This window comes from Acomys russatus, chromosome 23, assembly GCF_903995435.1.
Source record: "Acomys russatus chromosome 23, mAcoRus1.1, whole genome shotgun sequence".
NCBI classification, from domain to species: Eukaryota; Metazoa; Chordata; class Mammalia; order Rodentia; family Muridae; genus Acomys; species Acomys russatus.
In genome coordinates this window covers 24,124,338-24,147,238 of record NC_067159.1, presented here as the reverse complement: position 1 = coordinate 24,147,238, position 22,901 = coordinate 24,124,338, and the positions used below count along the sequence as shown (strand labels likewise).

Here is a 22,901-nt window from a genome sequence, read left to right as displayed (position 1 = left end):
TGAAGTGCAGTCAGCCCTGCTAGACTCTTTCCCTTAGTGCGCTTATTTTTGTCTTTCCTTGTAGCTCATATCCGCTTCAAGTCCCAGTGACCCAAGTCATTGTTCTAGCTAAATCCTCGGAAGTCAGCACGTTCGCGCCGCTCACTCGGGATTTGCCTAACAAGGGCACAAACACACCACGGACCTGGGATTTGCTTTCTCCAGGAAATATGCACTAATGTCTGGGTTGGACCACGCATTCCCCTGTGTGCTGCTGGACATCAGACTTAACACCAGTCAAGGGAGGGAGTCAGCTTCCTGGCCTTCCCTTCACCCATCCTGTGCTCTTGCTCTCGCACTGTCTAAGCCCTGTAGCTTTTTGCCTTGGTTCTTTGTGGGGAAAGGGGTACCATTCATTCCTTCTGGGTGCTCCGGATCTTCCATTTCCTCTGTTAAGGGTTCAGTCTTTTCCAGGGCCCTCTCTTCTCTGGTTGAACAACCTGAACCAACCAGAAGCCAATATTACTCTTCCGTGTAGACAGGAAAGGAAAGGAGGGTCGAGGGAACAGACAAGTTTTCCACTTCAAGGGTGGGATAGCCCCCTCAACAGGCAGAGCCCGGCATTGCTGTGGGCCTTCAGCTCTGACCTGCTGCTATGCCCTGAGGCGCTCAGATCTGACTGTGCCAGCTTCACCAGGCCCAGGGGGACTTTTGTATTTGAAGTTTTGGAGTTGGAGAGTTTTGATTTACTCTTGTTGTTTGTTTTTATTTTGTTTTTTTTTTTTTTTCGAGACAAGGTGTAGCCTTGGCTGTCCTAGACTCGCGCTGTAGACCAGGCTGGCCTCAAACTCACAGCGATCCGCCTGCCTCTGCCTCCCAAGTGCTGGGATTAAAGGCTTGCACCACCACCGCCTGGCTTGTTGTTTGTTTTTATAGGGAGCCGGGAATCAAACACAACTCTGTGCAAGCTAGGCAAGCACTCAGGAAGCCCGCACCACCAAGCCACACTCCCAGTTCTTCCATGTCAGATTTCCCATGTCAGAAATTGTAATAAAAAACAAAAACAAGCTGGGTAATCCCAGCACTTGGGAGGCAGAGGCAGGTGGATTTCTGAGTTCCAGGACAGCCTGGTCCACAGAGCAAGTTCCAAGACAGCCAAGGGTACCTAGAGAAATGCTGTCTTGAATGCTGCCCCCCCTCAAAAACAAAACCAAACAATACAAAATCAAAATCAAAACAAAACAAACAAACAAACAAACAAACAAAAATCCACTTTACGATTAAATTCAGAATGGGTTTGTTTTCTTTAGCCCTGCCACCTGCTCCTTTTTGCTCCAACTGAAAACATGTCAGCCATGGGTGTAAAAGGCTGAGCGGAGGTTAGAGGTGAGTGGCGGAGGTTAAAGCTGAATGGAGGAGCTGTACAGAGGGATGGAATCACACCACGCAACAGATCCACTTAAGAGGTTTAATAGAGGAATACAGAGACTGTCTCTGGAGACACAGGTAGAGAGGGAGAGGGAGAGGGAGGGAGAGAGAGAGAGAGAGAGAGAGAGAGAGAGAGAGAGAGAGAGAGAGAGAAGTAGTGAAAGGTAGAGAGGTAGAGGTAGGAAAGGTAGAAAGAGGGGTGTAGTGAGAGTGAGAGAGAGCCCCGTGGAGGGTCTGTTCTTTCATACGGTCCTGCGCAGGGCCACGCCTCCATGGCAGGTAAGCGTGACATCACAGGTAGGTGGACTGTAGCAGAATCCTAACCATGGGAACCATGTGCAAAAACCCATCTTTAGTGATATGATGGGCAGCCAGCTTAATCAGAGTTTGAGAAACAGTCCCCCCCCCACCTGAGAAAGCCACCAAGAACCTTGGGGTTAGTATCAGGGTGGAGCATGGTAGGTGTACAGGATTCTCTCTCTCTGTCTCTCTGTCTCTCTCTCTCCCTCCCTCCCTCCATCCCTCTCTCTCTCTCTCTCTCTCTCTCTCTCTCTCTCTCTCTCTCTCTCACACACACACACACACACACAAACACACACACACACACCACAGATATTTAAAAAAGAATTGGCATTTGGTCTAAGAGGGTGTCAAGGACATCCCGGAAAGGGAAGAAGTAGAAGGGCCTCCCAGCCAGAGAGGAAGCAGGAAGAGGAAGCCAGCAGCACTAAGCCCTTAGGGGGCCCAGCATCTGGGAGTGTCCTCTCTGTGGCCCATCAGGGGCTCAAGCTTTGCAAGGTGTGAGGGAGCAACAGGCTGAGGCTGACCGGTCCGAGACCTGTGCTGCCTGCTCTACTCCTGTTCCTGCTTCCTGAAGCAGCTTTGGGTTGATTCTGCACAATCCCTGAGGTCAGCATGCCAGCTCTCACACTGTCCTCATGTGTAATAAAACTGCAAGAGCGAATATCTTTCTAAATAACCACTGGAGTGACTTTCTCATTGTGAAATGTCCTCGGCTATTCTAGATGCTGTCCCTAGTGTCCAGTGGCACTAATGTAAGAAACTGATGTCTCTGGAGTTCTGTTTCTTCGTCTATGAAAAGAGAGGTCAGCGACCATGTCCCCTTGATGGGGAGGCCTGGTGGCACTCAGAGGAAGGATAGCAGGCTACCAAGAAGAGACTTGATATCCTATGAGCATATACAGGGGGAGGAGGTCCCCCTCAGTCACAGTCATAGGGGAGGGAGGGAAGAATGGGAGGATACAAGGGATGGGATAACTATTGAGATATAATATGAATGAATTAATTTAAATAAAGAAAAAGAAAAGAAAAGAGAGGTCAGCTGCTTTGTGACCTTTGGCAGTGCACAGGATTATATTTATTCTCACCTGTGAAACTAGTGGAAAGTATTTCATTTCTGTCAGCAGAAGTGTATGTGTCTCCTTTTCAAGGAACATGTTTTTCAAGATTTTTTTTTTTTTTTTTTTGAATAGCAGAGTATCTCTTGGGATAATAGACGGGGAAATGGCATGAGCCCTGATGTTCACTGACATTAATAATGTTCCAGGGCCACTCCTGTGTTAAATATTCTTATTTATGATGGCTGACAACTTTCTTATAGTGGATATTTAGAGGTTTATAGATCAACATGGTGCAGAAAACAATATAATGGAAAAATACTAGGCTGTCAAAATACTGTTTGCTTGAACTAGTAAAAATATAACGAGAGAAAAATATGGGGGGGGGACAAACAAAAATCTATATAAGCTTTTTAAAGGCTCCAGATTAAGCTAAAAACAAAACCAACCAACCAACCAAAACAACCCTAAATACGTATGTTAGGGCTTAAAGGAAAGATCCTGGCCCTTGCCCAGACCCAGTAACTCAAAGTGAAGTGTGAATAGGTGCGAGAGAAGCTTGAACATTCAAAAGCATTTTCCCCCTTCCAGAACCTCCCATTTCTAGAGGAAACGGTAGCTCATAGCCCTATAGTTTCTTGCTTTCTCAGGACTTCAAAAGACTGTAATCTGGGGTTCTCCTTTTGACTTCTAGAAACCGCTAAGCCTCCCATTTTGTTTAGGAAGAAAAAATAAATTGTATGTAGGAGGCAATGTCAGCAAATGTCCTTTTGGCCTTCTTCTCCAGCCAAAAGAAAGCCGTGGTAGCATTTGCCTTGGAGATCAACAGGGCAGCCTCTGTCTCACAGTGAATTACTGTGTGTTTTGAGAATGTGGAGAGTAATGGCGGAGGAGGAGCATGGGCGGCAAAGCTCCCTTCATGATCCTAGATCTTTGCTTTAAAAGCTGGGAAAAGATGTTTGACTCCTGAAATAGTGAGACCCTTCAACAGTTTGTTTGTTTGTTGTTGTTGTTGTTGTTTTGGTTTTCGAGACAGGGTTTCTCGGTGTAGCTTGACTGTCCTGGACTCACTTTGTAGAACAGGCTGGCCTGGAACTCAAGAGATCTGCCTGCCTCTGCCTTCCCGAGTGCTGGGATTAAAGGTGTGCGCCACCACTGCCCAACACAACAGGTATTTAATCCCCCAGGATGAGCTGTCAGTTTTCTGCCTTTTGCTCTGGCTCTGCCTGATTTGTTAAAGATAAGCTTGTGGTGGCTGTGATGCTGTGATGTCCTGCCCGCCATGACAGGCAGCGCTTGACATAAAGGACTCTACACATCTTGCATATACCCACAAGGAACTAATTTAAGTCCTGAAGTGTTTTTATTGTTGTCATTTTGTTGCTGTTTGTTTTTATTGGGTTTTACTGTGTAGCCCTGCCTGTCCTGGAACTTACTCTGTAGACCAAACTGGCCTCCAACTCACAGAGATCTGCCTACCCCTGCCCCCCCTCCCCAACTCCAAGTTCTAGGATCAAAGGTGTGCATCACCACAACCTGGATATTTTAATTTAAGAAAACAAACAACAGGCGGGCATGGTGGCTCACGCCTTTAATCCCAGCACTCTGGAGGCAGAGGCAGGCGGATCGCTGTGAGTTCAAGGCCAGCCTGGTCTAGAAAGCAAGTCCAGGACAGCCAAGGCTACACAGAGAAACCCTGCCTCGAAAAACCAACCAACCAAACAAACAAACAAACAACAAATAAAAACCTTACCTTCACCTCCAAGCCAGTAAGACTCCTGTAGAAGGAAGTACCAGGGAAGTGGTGTTCCATAGTCTCCTGAAACCAGGAAAGCAAAGAAAGAGAGAACAGTAAGCCCCACTCCACTGTATCACATAAGCCCTACAATACATCCATGCATAACTACAGGAATTTAGAATCATAGGCCATTATGTAGTTACTGATGGACTATCCTACAGATGGCTTCTTTCGATAAGTTTTTTTTTTTTTTTTTAACTGTTGCTGCTTTGTTTTGTTTTGTTAAGACAGGGTTTCTCTGTGCATCTTTGGCTCTCCTGGATTTACTTTGTAGATTAGGTTGGCCTCAAACTCATAATGATATGCCTGCCTCTGCCTCCCTAAGCCCTGGGCCTGTACCATCACGCCCGGCTTCAATAAGTTTTCAATCAAAATACCATGGGTTTATTTGGGTGTTACCAGCAATACTAACAATGATAATCTTGGTTGACATCAGTTTTCCAGGAAATAAATATTATTAAAGAATTAAATCATGCCATTTTTTTTAGCAGTTACCAGAAAACAATAATATTGCTGATTGTAAATATTTGCTGTATTTTATTTATATAAAAGACGTATTGTATACTTCCCATGGATTACATCATTGCCTTCTGAAAACAACCCTAGGAGTTGGATAGTAACATTAGTCTGAAGGATGCAGAAACTGAGGTGCACCAATTTTGAGCCATCTGCCCCAGCCTGTAGCTAATTAAATGAAAATGCAAGAATTCTAACACACGTAATGTGGTTATAATGTCACAGCTTTTAACTCCCCCACCCCATTCTACTGGATTGAGCTGTATTTAAAGGGAAAAAGGCTCCTGACTTTCTGGTTCAGTTCTCTTTTCCAATTTAAAATGTTGGGGCTGGAGAGATGGCTCCTGAGTTCAATTCCCAGCAACCACATGGTGGCTCATGACCAACGATAATGCCCTCTTCTGGCATGCAGGCGTACTTGCAGGCAGAGCACTGTATACATAATAATAGAAATCTTTAAAAACAAACAAACGAAAATGTTGATTTTTATAAAAATGTGGACATTGCTTAAAAAAAAAAAAAAAGACACCAGTGTCCCAACCTCATCTCTTGTTTAGAAGGTAGGTGTGCTTAGTTGGGTTAGGTGGGGACATGCTGGAGTTGAGTGGCCCTAATCTAACATTACATAGAGTCTTCATAAGATGATAGCCACGTGAAGACTGGCGCACAGGGAAAATGGCATGTGAAAGTGGGGGATCAGAGCCAAGGAAAGCCAGAGGGTCGAACCCCTCCAGATGCTTGGCTCTGTGGGGAGCACGACCGTCCCAACAGCTCCCACCCAGTTCGATTTCCAGCTTTCAGACAATGAGATAAGTTCATTCCTCTCCTCTCTTGACTGAGAGTGCAATCTTGCAGGGTGCAGGAATGGGGTGGGGGAGTTAAGTTTCTGCCATGTTTACTTCTTTTGCAGTGATCAACTGTAACCCAGATAGTAAGTCAAATATATCATTCTCCCTCAAAAACAGAAAACAAAACCAAAACTCTCCATTATTTCAAGCCATGTTACCCATGGTCCTTGTTGTGACAACTCTAGAAAACAGATCCTCCTTCAGCTAAAACATAGACCCAAGCTTCTGGACTTAGCCGAGCCATCTTTTCCCATTAGGGTTGTTGTACGTTTCTTGTTGTTTAACTGATCTGGTCCTTTGTTTGTGACAGGATCTCACTGTGCAACTCAGACCACCACACCTGGTCCCATCTGCTTATTTCTGAAAACCATTCGCTTGTTCCTTTCAGGGGCCTGGCTCATCCCCACTCTCTTCTGTCTGCTTTCGGCCATAGCACCAAGAGCTACACCCAGATGTCATTGTATAACGAAGGCTCCCGGTTGACACTGAGGCCATTCGGATGAAGAGGAGACATCTCTAGCTATAGTAAATGCCAATTAGAAGGGACATCCGAGTTTCTGTGAAGTAGATACTTTGTAAATAGCTAATTCTGATCCGGTAGCTGATTTTCTATGTTTCAGGGTTGTTGGTGAGTCATTGTCCACCAAGCTTCCGGGCTGTCACAGTTGAAATAGGCAGATCTTGCTCTTGCTCTCATGGGCTCATATCCTAGGAAGGATGGTAAGTCAGGAAACACATACATAAGGTTGCATCGTGTCAGGTGGTGAGGATGCGTGCTTTAAAGCAAAGTAGGATAAAGAGTTGGGGCCACGGAGGGAATGTCGGTCATATAATGATAAAAATCTAGTCATCTTTAGAGAGATCACTGTGGTAGGGTGACGCTTGAACAGAGACCTGAGCAAAGTGAGGGAGAGAGCCTGCAGACTGGAGGAATAGCCAGGGGTGGGAGTGGGGGTAGGGGGCTGAGGGGATGGGGGTGGGGGGAGGATGGGGGTTGTGGAGGGGATGAGGAGAGGGGGGAGGCGGGACAAACAACAAACACACACATACACAGAGAGAGAGAGAGAGAGAGAGAGAGAGAGTGCACTAGTGAAAACAACAGGCATGATGGTCCTGCAGAGGAAATGAACTCAGCGTGTTGAACTTTTGTGGAGAGGTCACTGTGAGTGGAGCAGAAAGACACATGGGAGAAAGGAAGGACAGGAGATTGAAGGGATAGGAGAAAGCAGATAACGAAGTGAGAGTAGGGCTGGGTTGGGACACTGGGTTTTACTCTGAATGAGGGCAAAGGGCCATGAAGGGATTTGACACTATCTGGCCTAGATTGCATAAGGCTCCATTTGCGTACAGTGAGGAGGACACAGCTGTAGGAGGTGATGGCGGAAGGAGGCTTGGGATGGGAAAGTGGATCGGTGGTGACAAAGAAGCAGATTCTACACTTGTTACCCAATATCTCTCTCTCTCTCTCTCTCTCTGTGTGTGTGTGTGTGTGTGTGTGTCGGTCTGTCTCTGTGTGTGTGTTATACACATCCATGCAGAGGCTAGAGGAGGTGTTTTCCTCTGCTTGTCTCCACCCGATTCCACTGAGACAGGATCATTTACTGGACTGGAAACTGCTCTGACCAGCTAAAGAGTTCCTGGGGTTTACCTGTCTCCACTTCCATAGAGCAGGCATGTCTAGCTTTTATGTGGGGTCTGGGGATTTGAACTCAGGTCCTCGTGCTTGCACAGCAAGTATGTTTACCTGCTGAGCCATCTCCGCAGCTCCAATTCTGCACCTGTTTCTAAAGTGGAGACAATCATGTGCTAGTGGAGTCTTAGCTTCTAGCTGTAAGTTCTTTTATTTTATTTTTTCTTTTTCTTTTTTTCTTTTTTCGAGACAAGGTTTCTCTATGTTTTCTTGGCTGTCCTGGACTTGCTTTGTAGACCAGGCTGGCCTCGAACTCACAGCGATACGCCTGCCTCTGCCTCCCAAATGCCGGGATTAAAGGTTTGGGCCACCACCGCCCAGCCCTAGCTGTAAATTCCAATGCTGGCCCTGGGAGCTCAGAGGGCATCAAGTTTAAACCAGAAGGTTGGTCCAGACCTTTACATCTTAAGAGTCTAATTCTCTTGAGATGGTGAGATTAAGTAGCCTTATTTTTCCTTTCTTACCTGGAAAAATCTGGTCAAGATACCAAGCAAGCAACCCATACAGAACGGCATCAAAAAGCATCATCTTCATGGACAGCAAGAAACTGAACTCGTCCCCTTCCATGGGACTCTTCCCAATGTTGCTCCACTGCAGACCCAGGCCTTGCTCTTCGAAGCGGACCAGGTACTCAGTGCCAAACCCGAATGCCACAGGAGAGATCAGGCTCTGCAATGGGCAGAGACAATAAGGGAAAGTGGCCACGAGGCACGAGACAGAGGAGGACCAAAGTGGGTCCGGGTTATGTCTGAGTGTGAGGCCACTCCGGGAAGGTTTAAAGTACTCTTCTCATGGGAAGAAAATTCTAGAAATGCTTGGCAGGCCTCAAAAGCTCATACCTGATGCCTAGTGAGCCACCTCTCAACCTGCTCAATAGAATATAATTAGGCCAGCATAGGATGACAAAGACTCCACCTTCCACTTTCAGGAGAACACACAGTTCTGGGCAGAAGGAAGATGCCACACTGAGCTGCTCTGTGAGACTCCCAAGGAAAGGAGGCTCAAAGTCATCTTTGTCCTATGGCCAGTGAGAGCGCTAGCCTTCATCTTAGGTTCTCCCATGCAGAAACTAGTCCACTGGCTAGAAAGAGTGCAGAAGGAAGTCTGAAGAGGAAGTGCACCAGCCAAGTCACCATGGGTGGTCCCTGACACATCAGAGCACGCTTTCCTTTGCTGAGACAGTTCTCTGTAATTTGGAGAACCCTGGATGGAGTTCAGAGTTTCAGCCAAAGGAAGAAAGTCTCTTGCTATATGTATACACACACATGCACATGCACTTATAAAATTAACTCAACCCAGCTCTTATCTGGACTTGCCAGACCTGAAGCTTCCTGGTAGGTCCAAGAAGCTAACTGTGGCTTCCCAACAGCCCTACGATTACCAAAATTACCAGGCTCTGCCCACAGCCTGAGTCACAGAGTTTCTTACTATTAACCATTGTGATCGTCTTAGAAAACTGAGCGCTATAAATAGTGGCAATTAAGTTCTTATTTAACAGGAGAAATGAAAGGCAGATGTCCCAGAGTTGGGAGTCCTAAGAACAGGTTCTTCTGGCAGAGAAGCAGGCAGTAGTCCTTACTGACGTAACACCGAGAAGGAAAGATTCTGGAAGGCTCAGAAAACTGCACCCTTTAGGGCTGAGGCTAATGAGAGGGTAGAACTAGCCCACTTGAAAACAATTAGAAAAAAAAAAAAAAAGACCTACATTCATTTGGGAATCCTGAGCTAAGAGTTCTCTCAGGCCATTAGAAGCCAGCTTCTGGAGTCTTCTCTTGGCCAGAGAGCCTCATGGTGGCGATGGTGGGGGAGTGGGGCTCATTTCCACATCCTTTTTTGCATACACCGCTAGAGCACAAGTAAGACACAGAGATTCTCTCATCCAATTTCTTTTAGAACAAAGAGCCCCGCTGTAATTAATGCAGCCATCTTTCTGAGCAGACTGACGTTTAAAGGGGGGAGGGGCAGTCAGTGTTCTTTCACCTGATGCTTCTCAAACAGGAAGAAAAGAAGGTGAAGGAAATGGGCAGTTGGTTCTTCTCTCACGCAAAAACAAAGGAAGCGGGGTGCTGACTCGGTTTTCTCATGGTTTCCCAGGGCACTGCAGTCAAGCAGGTCTACGGAGGCCTAACTGCTTGCTACATTGCTCAAGGCAAAGGCTATGCTCACTCTGGATCCTAAACCAGGCTTTGCATTTAGCCTTTCAATCTCATGTCCTCTTGAGTCAAGAGGCAAAGTGGACCTTCTCAGAGAGCAGGGCCAAGAGGCTACAAAGTCATCAGGGGAAATCTACATCACAGGCTAGGGGGCCTCACCACAAGCGTCTTCAGGTCAGCTGTCATCCGGTCCTGCCAGGCAAAGCACAGGATTTGTGGTAGGTAGAGAGTGAAGTAGATGACCCCGCTGCAGGCTGCTGCAAGGCTGGCCTTGGAGAAGAAAGTACTGAGCAGGAAACACTGCATGATCGTGGCAGTGGAGAAGGCCAACAGGAACAGGAAGAGAATGAAGGGGTTGCTGTAATGGAGGATTTGTCCATGCTGAAATCAAAGAGATCACAAGTTAATATGTCTCACCTGTGCCCAGAGGCAGGGCTCCACTCAGGGGGCTTCCTGTGTGCGGTGAGATCAGAGTCTTCTGAAGCCTTCTGTTGGCCTAGAAGGGGCTCCTGCCTGCTAGTTAGTTGCTTGCTAGCGCTTAAACTTCATGCACACCCAGAAGCGTCAAGCTCTTTTGTCTCACCCATGCCCACTCAGCCAGCTCCAGGGTTCTGGGCTCCTGAACCAGTAAACCAAAACCCAACTGCCAAGCAACTTAACCCAGTCAGCTGCTGCCAAGTAATCTCTAAGTGGGGACTGGAAGCAATCAAGATTTTCTTTGTCGTGCTGCCCTAGTCCTTTAGTGGAGTCCTAGGCCATTTGTTGCCTGGTTCATGAGGCTTGATACTGTGAAGCTGATCAAAAGGCCACAATGGGCTGATAATGCATCCTGGGTTAAGAAGCTACTGTCATTTTTTTTTATCAAACTGTCCTCTAAATATTTATGTCTGTACCCACAGATTTGTGTTGCCCTCAACTTTGGTCCCCCAAGCCTTATTTGCTCTGGGTAATGGTTGATGCAGAGACACATAACCGGGTCAAAGTGTGGAGAATAAATAATGTTGAGTGCTCAGCTGGGGGTCGGTCCTCTCTAGCAACCTCCCACCACTGTCTGAGGCTCATGGGACTTCATGGCTGAGAGGACGAGGTGAGGAATGGAAGAGCTGGCAGATGGTGAGATGTGTGAACTGCTGACTTCTGGACATGCCTGTTGCACACATGAGCTCACAGCCACTGGGGTTACTTGCGCAAAACCCAGCCAGTCAACATTCCCACATGGGTGGGGGATGGGCTCAGAGTTCTGACTCCAGCAGAACAGCTACTGGCAGTTAGTTGATGGCTACTGAGGAAAGGAGAGTCACTGTCTTTTGGGCATCTGCTGTTGGTAGGTTGTTTATGTCCCAGTAGATGTTTACCCATCTATGTGCATATAGAAATCACTACATGGGCTCAGGTCAGTATTACATAAAAATAAAATAGATACGAAGCTGGGAGGGACACGGAATGAGGGGACATTAAGGAGGGTTGGAGGCAGGTAGTCATGAATGTTATCAATATACACTGTAGAAGTGTATGAAACTTTCAAAGAATAAAATATTTAAAAAAAATAATGTTTTAATGTGCCCAACTTTATCTTTTAGCAGTAATTATGGGTCAACTCAGCAGGTTCCTGGTGAGAAGGAGGTAGTGGCAAGGGAGGAAGACCTGAGTACTAGGGTTCTCGCAGTATCACGAACACCCTGCAATAAGAAAGAAAAAGACATCACTGTCGACAAGCCCTTTGCCTGGACTCGGCCTGCTGACTCATCCCTTGCTTGCTGAGAGGCGTGCCATGTACCCAGGTGGAGATGTCAGGGATGGATGCAGAGCCTTTGGAAGTGGATTGGGCCTCCTCCATGAATGCTGTACTTTCCATAGAACCTATGTCCAAGACTTACTATCTTTCCCATTGTCTATGTAGAAAGTAGGAACAAGCGAGTGACTTTTTCTGAACAAGCCCCTTGACATTGTAGGACAGACCAAGATGTTCAACTTCATTAGGCCTTCTTCATGCCCCTTTACCATAACCCCCTGTAAAGGGGTCAGCCTCTTTGTCCCATCCCGAATCTGAAATCCCCAGTACACATATAGATCCTCGCATTCTTTTCTTGGGAACACAAAGGTACAGAGAATTCTGGAAGTATGTCTCCAGCTTCAGAGTCAAGTCTTACTTGGCTACCTCCCATCAGTTCAACGGGACATGGTTGAGTTGTGCTGTAATACAGATATGTCGCGCAGCACAGCATTCCCGAGACCAAAAATCCTATGCCCACCTTCCTGCGTTTTTGTCTTTTTTCCTCCATCTTTTGGAACTGCCTCATCTCTGAATGGGCTCTGAGCTACCCATAGTGATTCCCTGAATCACTACCTTCCTCTTGGTAGAAAAGAAAAAGACCAATTAGCGGTATCTGTTTTGAGCCCGTGAGAACCAAGCGGAACTAATGAACTTCTTATCTGCCATGGCCACCGTTTCTCCTTCATGCTCTCATGCCTCTTGGGCATTGAAGGAGCAGATTGAAAACTAGATGAAGAGGAAACATGCGAAAGGGAGGGATGGACAGGAGCCGCACTTAAGGAAACCCTAAGTCTAAGGAAATCTAAAGAGAGGCCATGACTGGGCTGGAGAGTTTTCATTGTCCTCTGTAGAATGAATTCAAACTCTTATCAGAGCCCAGAGCAAGGTCCTGCCAACATCTAACTGTGGACTTTCTGGTGGTTTTCAGAGAGGGATACCCGTCTTTCAGCCAGCCTCACCATCTCCCGGGTCCCAGCTTCCTCCACCAGCCACTTTCCTTTCTGTTCCTCGTAGCCTGGATAACAATGGAACCTTCCCATTGTTCCTGCTCCCAGCTTCTTTCCTGCACAGTGGAGCTAGGGAGGAAGGGCTACAGTCGGGAAGGGGGGGAGGGGAGGTCACTCAAAGGAAAACCTTATTTTGGTGTGGAAAGCTCCGTTTCCGTCATTATTGGAACAGTGCTCTGGTTCCCACAAGGAGAAGCTTCTTTGTGCTACAAGCTCTTGGTGAACATTCTTTACCTCACGTCCCAAGAGCTTTGAAGTCCTAAAAACCCATTCTTAGGAAGGCAGATCTCTGTGTCACTTATCAGTAAGAAGCCAGGGCAAGCCTCGGCCACTTACCCAGATATTTACTCACTGAGTCCTTTAAGTCTAACAAAACAGCTGCTGGTGAAAGCGGCAGACCAGGGTGTGGGGCAGAGTGGAGGGCCTCTGGGAGATAAAAGGGGGGAGGGGCTGCTCCTCTCACCTCTGTGGAGCTTTGGTGTCCTTTGTAAACATCAAGCCCCTTTGGGCAAGGTGAGGTTGTTTGAATGAATAACCTCCCCCTCAGCATTGGCTTTAGGGAGACTCTAACACGGGGCTTGATTCACATCATAGCCCATTGGGCCATAATGTAATAGCAGAGACAGACTGCATTAGGTCAAGGACATTTTCCTAGAAGACAAGGACAGGATTTAGATTAAATGAATATGTGTTGGTTGGCTATGCTGAAACGTTCTTAGATCAGGTAGCCATGATCCAGTATGGGATGGGAGACACTCATCCAGTCTGTGGCCCACTACACATAGGGCTCCATGCAGAGTGACACTCAATATGATGACAGTGATGAAGCCAAACAAGCTTGCTGAATCTATACCAGAAACCAACTTCTAGCCAATGAACATCGAAAAGTATCAAGTGTGTGTACTCATGTTTGAACGAGTAAAAAAAAAAAAAAAACAACAACAACAACAAAAAACTGCTTCTATGAAGGAGCTAAAAATATATAGTGTAGCAGTGTATTATGAGACAATTTTCAATTCTAGCTTGTAGGGAAGTCACAGGCTTTCAGAAGATGGACTGACATACTCTATGGCACCTAAAACTCCTTATCACTGAGAAAAGACAGGCTCCAAATTCCATTCTTTAAAACAGAGTCCTTGGAGACGTTTGCAGGCAGAAGGCTGTTGCTTGGTGAAGCCAATGGCCTGGCCATGAGGAGGACTGACATGTTGTCCACATCTCTTCCTCACATCACCGGCAGTGTTTACCACATTCTAACTATTGCCAGATATTGGAATGGTAATTCTAGAAAACACTCTTTAGACTCAATTCTGTCTTTGAAAGAAGAGACAACCTTTGAACACACAATAATTCCATACTGGGCTTTGCTAATGGCGGCCTCCACATGGTTGTGAAATGGATTGAAAAAAATCTATGTAGACAGCGAGTGACTCCCTTAGGCAGGAAGATGGAGACGGGAAGATGTCACAATACAATGGCTCTTCGGGGCAGGGGACAGGGCCAGGGGATTGATGGTTCTGGCCCTCTAAGTGTCCTCCCTTGTTTGAAAGGCTGAGAAGCTACCTGTCCTGCTATCTTTAATGCTTAGGTAACTAGTCCAGGCACACATTCATTAACAGAAGGAGAGCAAGGCCAGTGAAACCATTTAAAAAGTGTCAGGGTCTTGTCCACCTGACTTACCATGATGAACAGTGTCAGGAGGAAGATGCTCATTGACATGATGGAGAAGCTGTCCAGGAACCAGGTACACCAAATCACAGCATTAGAAACACCTTGGTTTTTCAAGGTCTCCTTCAGCCTCAGTTCTTTTTCCAAGACGATGCCCTTAACAGTCATGGAGACAGAGTAGATCCACGCCAGCACCATGAAGACGGGGAAACAGCGATTCAGGATGATCATAAAGCTAAAGTGAGAGGAAGGAAGCAGAACAGAGCATCCTGTGGCTGGCAGAGATGAAGTAAACATTTATTGAATATTTATATTCATTTGCCATGAGGAATGATTTTCCTTTAGCGTAAGATGGTGCCTTCCTTGACAGCTCAGATGAATGCTATATAAGTATAGGAATAAAACCACACTGTCTCTGCCAAAGTATATACCTCCCCTGTAAAGGCTTATAGGGAGGACTGTAAACATGATGATACAGGTTGTGATCGGAACAAGTCTGTGATCCAACAGCCACCACCAGCTGTTCCTAAACGAGGTAGATCCCAGGATAAGTTCTCAGCAAGCAGAATGGATTTGGCATGATGGAATCACATTAGGGTAAGCTTTACAGGTTTTTCCCTGTGAATAAGGCACTAGTAAAGCCCTTGGGATTATTATCTATTGAAACTCTCGGGTGTTGTCACAGGAAGGGCCCAATGCCAGCGTGGGAGGGTAGTTTCACTCAAAATGGCCCTAGGGAGAGAACCAATCAAAAAGCATGCACCTCTGGGGTTGGCCGCCAGAGGACTCTCTCATACTGAATGACCCCAATTCCCAGTGCCTCTCCACACTTACCTATTTCCCTACCAACTCTCCCCCTCATCTTTTGATCCTGAAAATGGACCTGGGCTTTTGCCCTTGGCTCTACTTTTTATCTCTGCTTCTTATCCAAAGGAAAACTAACTGTTGAATGGCCATGTTATCTCTGCAGTCTTCTGCAGAGCTAAAGAACAGATGGGGTCACAGTGTTGATAGCTACTTTCCTGTGGCCACACTGGGCTTTATTTTACAAACTCTCCAGCTGGCAATTGGACTCTTTTCTCCACGTTTTTGCAGTCTTGGCTTCCTGGACTCCCACAGCCAACACATACAGGCTATAGTGACTTCTCCAATGTTCCCAACACCGCAGGAGTTAAATTCCTAAGCCAACTCTAGGTCAGGGAATATTACTGACCCCATCTACCATGGTAATAACCCTTTGGAGCACCTCTCCCTCTCTGTTCCTTTGCCCCCTACTCCAAAATCAATTTTCAACAAAACAGTAGGCTGTTCGCTTGGCTACTAGCCAAAAAGATGGACAGGTGTTCGGATGAGGTGGTCAGGATAGGAGGCCAGAGCTCACCCAACACATACCTCTACTTTTCCACCAAGCATACATCATAGGAATGTTAATTAGAGAGGGAGCTGCATTATTCGGAGGCTCCTAGATACCAGACCCACTTGCCATGCAGTCCAAATCTGCTGATCTTTGCAACCACTGGGCCTTCTACATACCAAACATAATACGAAGTGGAAATCTGAACAGCCAGCATCCCCTCCTTCAACCTACTCCTATTGTTTTAACCTCTAACTTCTCTTTTGTACCCCCAACACCCTACTATCTTACTTTCTCCTCTGTTTCTATCTGGAGTGCCAGGGCCAGCAGCTTATTTAGTCAGAACCCTATTCACCGCAGTGTGGCCCCTTGTCCCTTGGGGTTCCTTCAGGAGACACTGGAGCCTTGAGAGTACCATATTTACTACTTTTCAGCTCAGGGAGGAAGATAGAGACCAAGAACTCACGAGTCATCCACAAAGCAGGGATAAGGCATCTGCTGGAGGTAGACTCCAATCGGAGCCTCTGTCTGGGCCTGACTCCTTATGATCCCTTGCTCAACCATATCCTGTAGATAGGCAAAGCCTCCCCAGATGTACCGGAAATCTTCAACAGGATCCGCCCTGGGACCAGAATCCCAGTACCTAAGGATGCACAGGATGAAGGGAGAAAGGATGTAAGTGGAGATGGGCAACCCACTCGATTCACAATGCCAACTTGCCTTAGAGCTCAATCTCTTGACACAGCCTTCTAGATCATCGGTGTTCAACCTTCCTGATGCTGCAACCCTTTAATACAGTGTCTCATGTTGTGGGGACCACCCACCCCCCCACCTTAACATTATCGTCGCCGCTACTTCTTAACTGTAATTTTGCTACTTCTTATGAATTGTAATGTAAATATCCATATTTTCAGATGGTCTTAGGTGACCCCTGTGAGAGGGTCACAACCTACCGGTGGATAACGGATGTCCTAAATCTTCTCAGACTAATCATAGTGTTTGGACCACAGTGTTAACTCCAGCAATGACATGACTCACAAGGCAATCGCTTCCACCTGCTTGGATCTGCACAAACCATACTTCCTCCCGGTTTAGCTTACGTCACTGATTTACAGGCTGTGTTTACCCTTAATCCTCTGCTCTCTACCAAATACAATTCGCCATGGGTTTTGGAGAAGTCTTGCAAGACTGAACCATCACCTGTCTTTGATCTTATTGGTTTTCTCCACCACATCTATGTCCATCCGGATCTTGTATTTCACATGGGGTGGTAGGGAGCTGGTCCACGGATACATGTCGGGGAATCCCACTCCAGCCCAGAACCTGTTCTCCTCCAGGAGAGACAGGGCTCGTTGGATCAGTTGAACTTCATCATCATAGCTTTCGAACTTATCCAGGACCAGACACTGTAGACACACACAAAGGTGGAGAGAATATGAGATTTAATTGTACCCAAGGAGGCAGAGGAAATTCTACTGCTCAAGGGATGGGTCCACCACAAAAAGACCTATACAACACATATGCGTTTAACTCCAGGATTAAGTTCTTCATGTGCCTAGGTTCAGGGGTAGTGAGGGCACTGGAAATGATGTTAAGCTCTTATCCTTGAAGAGTTAATGGAGAGCACACTGCCCAGTTGTCCAAAGCAGTCCAAATATGCAAGTTCTCAAAATGACACAAATACCCAAGGTTCTCACTCCCCAGCATGGGGAGGCGAGGGAGTGGGGTCATGGTGGACACAGGCTGCTTTGAAGATGAGAAAGCCTGAGGATAAAAGACTTTTAAAGAGAGAAACATTCCTGGCGTTGAACCTTCCTGGCTCTCTCCAAAAACACACAGGCTAGCCAGCTGAGGGATGGATCAGGGAGGAAAAAAAGCAAAGAAGCAGACAGCCAAGATGATTTAATCTGAGAAATCATTTCCATTTACAACTTTTATGATGAAAAAGTGGAATTATCATAACTGTGTCATGGAAGGGGTGGGGTGGGGGGGTGGAGAAAGCATAGAAGAAAAAACTAAGAATTTCCTTTAAATGGAGGGTTGAGAGGTTGCCCAGTGGTACAGACTTGCTGAAGTCATTTTTTTGTACTGGCATTTGTTTTACACTGAGAAGGCTGTGTCCGTTGTTGTTAGAATGTAACTCACAACTGGTCAGATGGCCTTGTCTTGATTAATTTGTTCGACGAATATTTACCGAGTATATGTAATATGCCAGAGCCTGCGTGGCTCCCCCGGGTACAAGGAGAGAAGATAGCAATCTCTACCTGAGACAAACTCACACGTGACAAGGGAGAGACTGCGTTCACCCAATAAGCGCAGGGCAGAATGATCAGGAGGCTGGCCTAAAAGACTCAGGTCATCCAGAGGAGGGCTGGGTATGCTGGGAGGGATCAGGGAAGGCTGCCTGGAGGAAGAGTCCCAAGCAGGAGGAGGAAGGGCAATAAAGGTCAGTTTGCCCATGAAGAGTGGCACTGGGGTCTTTGGGGACCTAAAGCAATAGAGATGTTGTTCTCACCCTCCCTCAAGCTTTGGAGCACTGACTAGCTTTAAAGACACCAAAATCTCTATTTCAGAATCTTGAGAGACAAGGCCAGGGCATTAGCATTTTGTTAAATTAATTAATTAATAATAATAATAACAACAACAACAACAACAACAATAATAATAATAAATAATTAATAACAACAACAAGACATCTCCACGCAGTCACACAGAAATGAGCATCAGGTGAAACCAGATCTTTTGTCCTGTTGGAATTTGACTGACCAACTGAGGGGTTTCTCGGGACACAAGCTTTCAGGCTAAGACCAAGAGAACTCTGGACCATCCCTAAAATGCATAAGGCCACTGTGGGGTTCTAAGCAGGAGTATGATGTATGAGATCAGATAACCATAGGGAAGAGGGCATGAGCAGTAGTAGGCTTTAAAGAGCAGTTAGCACCAGGAGAGCCTGAGAGTCAGGCGGAACCTTTGCTGTGCTGGGGGAGAAACTGCTGAGATGCTCCTGAGTTAAGGGTAGACTGTGATAGGCCCAGGCAGGGCTCAGAGGCATAGCCTACTGTGCACATCCAGCTCTGTGTGCCTTACAGACGGATCCTTCCATGTGCTCACAAGGGTCCTGTAGACTGTGCAATGAATATTGTTTGTCCTCATGTAGTTAGGCTTTGGAGCAGTGGTTCTCAAAATGTGGGGTGCAACGCCCTTAGGGCCTTAGGGTCATATATCAGATATCCTGCATATTATTTATTAACATTACACTTCATAACAGTGGCAAAATTGCAGTTATGAAGTAGCAAGCCCCTCACTTCTGAAGCCTACCCCAGAGTATTAGAACAAAAGTCTCTTTAGAGGGTGCTGTGGTTGACCACCAAGGTGTTACAAACCCACCCTCACCTCCCTGGATTTTCTGAGCTCAACTGTCCTGCTTAGGCACCAGGCCCTGGGAGAGGGTCTCACGTGTCAATCTTGGTGTTCTAGATAAAAGGAGAGAAAACAAAGCAATCTCCTTTCTAGCTGATACAGGCAGGAGAAACACAGGTGTGTGGGAACATCAACAGGGCCAGGGCTTAAAAAGACTTGTAATGGTAAAAGGAAATTGGATTGGGATTTCTTTAAGAATAGACACTCACATCACAAAGCTAAAGGAAACAGATTTTCTTCAGCCTGTCATTGTCTTGCAAACAGGACTTACTTGCTAAACTTAACACTGGCCAGTCCTAAAACAAGATGAAGAAGTGGTGGCACACGCCTTTAACCCCAGCACTCAGTGAGGCAGAGGAGGCAGATCTCAGTGAGTTTGAGGCCATCCTGGTCTACAAAGCGAGCCCAGGACAACTAAGGCTACACAGAGAAGCCCTGTCTAAAAAAACAAAAAAAGAACAACAAAACAAACAAACAAACAACAATAAAAACCAACCAAGCCAAAAAAACAAACAAACAAAAAACAAAAACAAAAACAAAAAAAAAAACAAAAACCACACACACACACACACACCAGAACACATGTTTAAGTTTGCTTTAGGAAGACATCCAGGTTTGACAAAGATGCGCAATAAAACGATCCCATTTTGGCTGTTTGTTGAGTTTACAACTGGTGTGTGGCTGGGTGGTGGTGGTGGCGCACATCTTTAATCCCAGCACTTGGGAGGCACAGGGAGGCGGAGCTCTGTGAGTTGGAGGCCAGCCTGGTCTACAGAGCAAGTTCCAGGACAGCCAGAGCTGTTACACAGAGAAACTCTGTCTTGGAAAAAGAAAAACAAACAAGCAACTGGTGTGTGTGTTTAAATAAGACAAACTGGACACAGACAGATGTTACATCTCCTCATTCATTGAGGGGTCTAGTCAATCAGACTTGTAGAAGAAGATTAGAGACTGGGAGGTGTAGCAGAAAAAAGGAAGAGAAGGAAATAAAATGTGGGTGCCAAGACACAGAGTAGACTTGCTTTGGGCTTCTGTGAGTGAGTACACTAGAGTAACTACTGCTTAAGACAACCTGTGATGTTTCTCAAAGTGACTAGGGGAGTATAGAATCCCCCAAACCATACCATATGTTGAAGAGCTAGAAAAGCTTACTATCGTATTTTGGTTCTATACATTGTAAACATGAACTAAATTATCAGAATGTACTACCATAACGGTTTATAAATATTATGGCTCAAAAAAAAAAAAAAAAAAAAAAAAAAAAAAAAAAAGGACGGCAATTAGAAGCAATTTGAAATTAAATTTCTAAAAGAAAAATCACAATTATTTGGGGGAGATGAAAGCTGGTTTAAGCGGTTTCTCATGGATGTCGCACAGAGAATGTCCTTAGTATCGTGAGGCACCGGGATAAAATGTCGTAGAGGTCTGTGGTCTGGTGTCCTTGCTTTACCAGAAACAAATAGGACCACAGGTATGAAGAACCTTGTCTTAGTTCAACACAGGTCAGAAGCAGAATCCGCATGCATGCCATTAGTGTGAGCCTTGGCAGTTCCAGTGCGTGCATGGGTGCTGCCCACTGTTCCTTTGAGAGTAAGCCATATGCCACCCACAAAGCCCTGGCATTACTGGAAGTCTCTTATTATCTTTTTAAAGATTTATTTATTTTATTTATTGCATATGAGTGCTTTATCTGCAGAAGAGGGTACCAGATTACATTATAAATGGTTGTGAGCCATGATGTGGTTGCTGGGAATTGAACTCAGGACCTCTGGAAGAGCAGGCGGCACTCTTAACCACTGAGACATCTCTCCAGCCCAAAAGTCTCTTATTTCAGAGCCACAGTGTCTAGTGAAATTTTCTGCAGTGACCGACTTATTCTCTATCTACTCTATGCAACATGTGGCCAGTGATCACACGGGGCTGTTGAACACTAAAATGCTCTTGAATGCCAGCCTAAGCTTTGAGTCTTCAGTTTCATGGGGTACTGTTTTCTATGTGGGTTAGTCCCAGTGGTATTAAGTCCCTTTAGGTCAGAGCCATATTCTATTCAACGTGGTCTCCGAAATAGTATTTTCCCGTGCTAGGGAGTCAACAAGTGTTTTCTGAACTGAATTGGTATCGATTTGCAGGCCCTGGTGCTGCAGTGTAGCTGTACCTCCATGCTTTGAACAACATTCTATGCCGCCCAGACTCATGAAGAACTGGCAGCAATTTATAAAGTGACTTTTGGCTGTGATGCAACTAGGCTATAACTCTTGGAGGAAAAAGAGCTGATGTAAACAAATACAACGTTAATAATATGACCTCCAGAGCTACCGCGTTCATTCTCTTTGAACTTTATGTTTTAATATCCTGGAATAAACACTGATGTTTTCAATGATACTGTTGGCTCCTGGGATGACGTGGACTCCATCCTGGCTTTTTAATCAGGCAGCTGATTCATAGTCATATTTCCTGATGTGTTTTCCTAGACGGGGAACACTTGGCAGGTTCGCAAACCCTCATCTCTATTCTAAACCATCTGAGCCATTTTATTCTCCAATTGCCTTGGGAAGAGGCACAGTGCAGTGTTGGGGTCCAATGGCGTCCTCTATGCCTCCCCTTCTTGCTGTTTGCTAATTGTGGTTTCGGCTGCCCTCACTGAAATTTGAGCTGAGCCCAACATCAGGGGTTTAGTCTAAGGACCACATGAGGCAGTGTGTGTAAAGGTCTCAATGGGTGGCTCACAGTAAGAGTAAAAAGCCAGGGTAGAGGGCTGGAGAGATGGCTCAGAGGTTAAGAGCACTGCTTGTTCTTCCAAAGGTCCTAGGTTCAATTCCCAGCAACCACGTGGTGGCTCACAACCATCTGTCATGAGATCTGGTACCGTCTTTGGGTGTATATAATAAATAAATAAATCTTAAAAAAAAAAAAGCCAGGGTAGAATGCTCGTGTAGCATGCACAAGACCCTGGCTTTGTTTTCTAACAATGCAAGAAGGTAACAGAAAACAAACAGCAATCACAATACTGATGGCTTACTCCATGACCCAAGCTGGTCCACGGGCTTTATTTGTATGAACACAGTTCATCTCCACATCGCACGAAGGTCAAAAGTTACCATGGTCATTCAAAGCCCGTGTACAAGGTGCAATGAAACAAACTTCCCACTGGGACAGAATCTGTTTTCATCCACGACAGTACCCTGCCCTGTGCCATGAATAATGAGGACTTTATAAATACCATTTTACTGTTGTTTCTGTAAAATATCTTTGAATGTCAACCATCAAGTGACTTCCAAGTTCCTGCCAGGCTAGGACTTCATTAATGACAGTTGTCCGTCCAAGGAGGGGAGCAATTATTTTCTTCAAATAATCTGTCTGAGGATAGACACAAACTGTCCTGAGCTCATCCATTGCATTGTCTGGCTAGAACACCGCTGTGGACAGAAAATAAAGCCACCTGGGCAGTGGGACGTGGAGAGGGTGGTAGGAGCTATCTATCAGCTGTTCATGGGTGAAATGCAGAAGGTATTATAAAACCAAACACGAATATCATGTCACCTTCACCACACTTTCTTTTGTTGTTGTTGTTGTTTTGGTTTTTTGAGACAGGGTTTTTTTCTGTTTTTGCTCTGGCTAGCCTGGACTCGATTTGTAGACCAGGCTGGCCTCAAACTCACCACTCTGGCTCATCCAACTTTCTTGATGAGGTCAAGCCATAGAAGCTGCTTTGAATGTGTGTCAGAAGCCCCCAAGTGCTCCTGTGAGGCTTGATTCACAATGCATTCCCTGGGGAGGCCATTTGCTTTACAGCAAGTGACCTCACTCCCTCCTGATACACTAATCCCCGGAAGTTAAAATCTTGGCTGATGGGCTTGTTTTTTACAACATGTATGTGTGTAAGAGGCAGAGCTGATGGCAAATCCCTC

The 22,901-nt window shown here is 45.9% G+C and overlaps 1 protein-coding gene across 1 annotated transcript in view; it reads right to left on the bottom strand.

Annotated features, from left to right (window-relative positions):
- Abca4 (ATP binding cassette subfamily A member 4) overlaps positions 1-22,901 on the bottom strand; it is a 140,788-nt gene that overhangs the window by 58,646 nt on the left and 59,241 nt on the right. Inside the window, 7 exon segments of the mRNA XM_051165778.1 lie at positions 390-479; positions 4,519-4,584; positions 8,082-8,286; positions 9,930-10,151; positions 14,232-14,454; positions 16,040-16,216; positions 16,774-16,979. Coding sequence (XP_051021735.1) covers positions 390-479; positions 4,519-4,584; positions 8,082-8,286; positions 9,930-10,151; positions 14,232-14,454; positions 16,040-16,216; positions 16,774-16,979 — 1,189 coding nt within the window.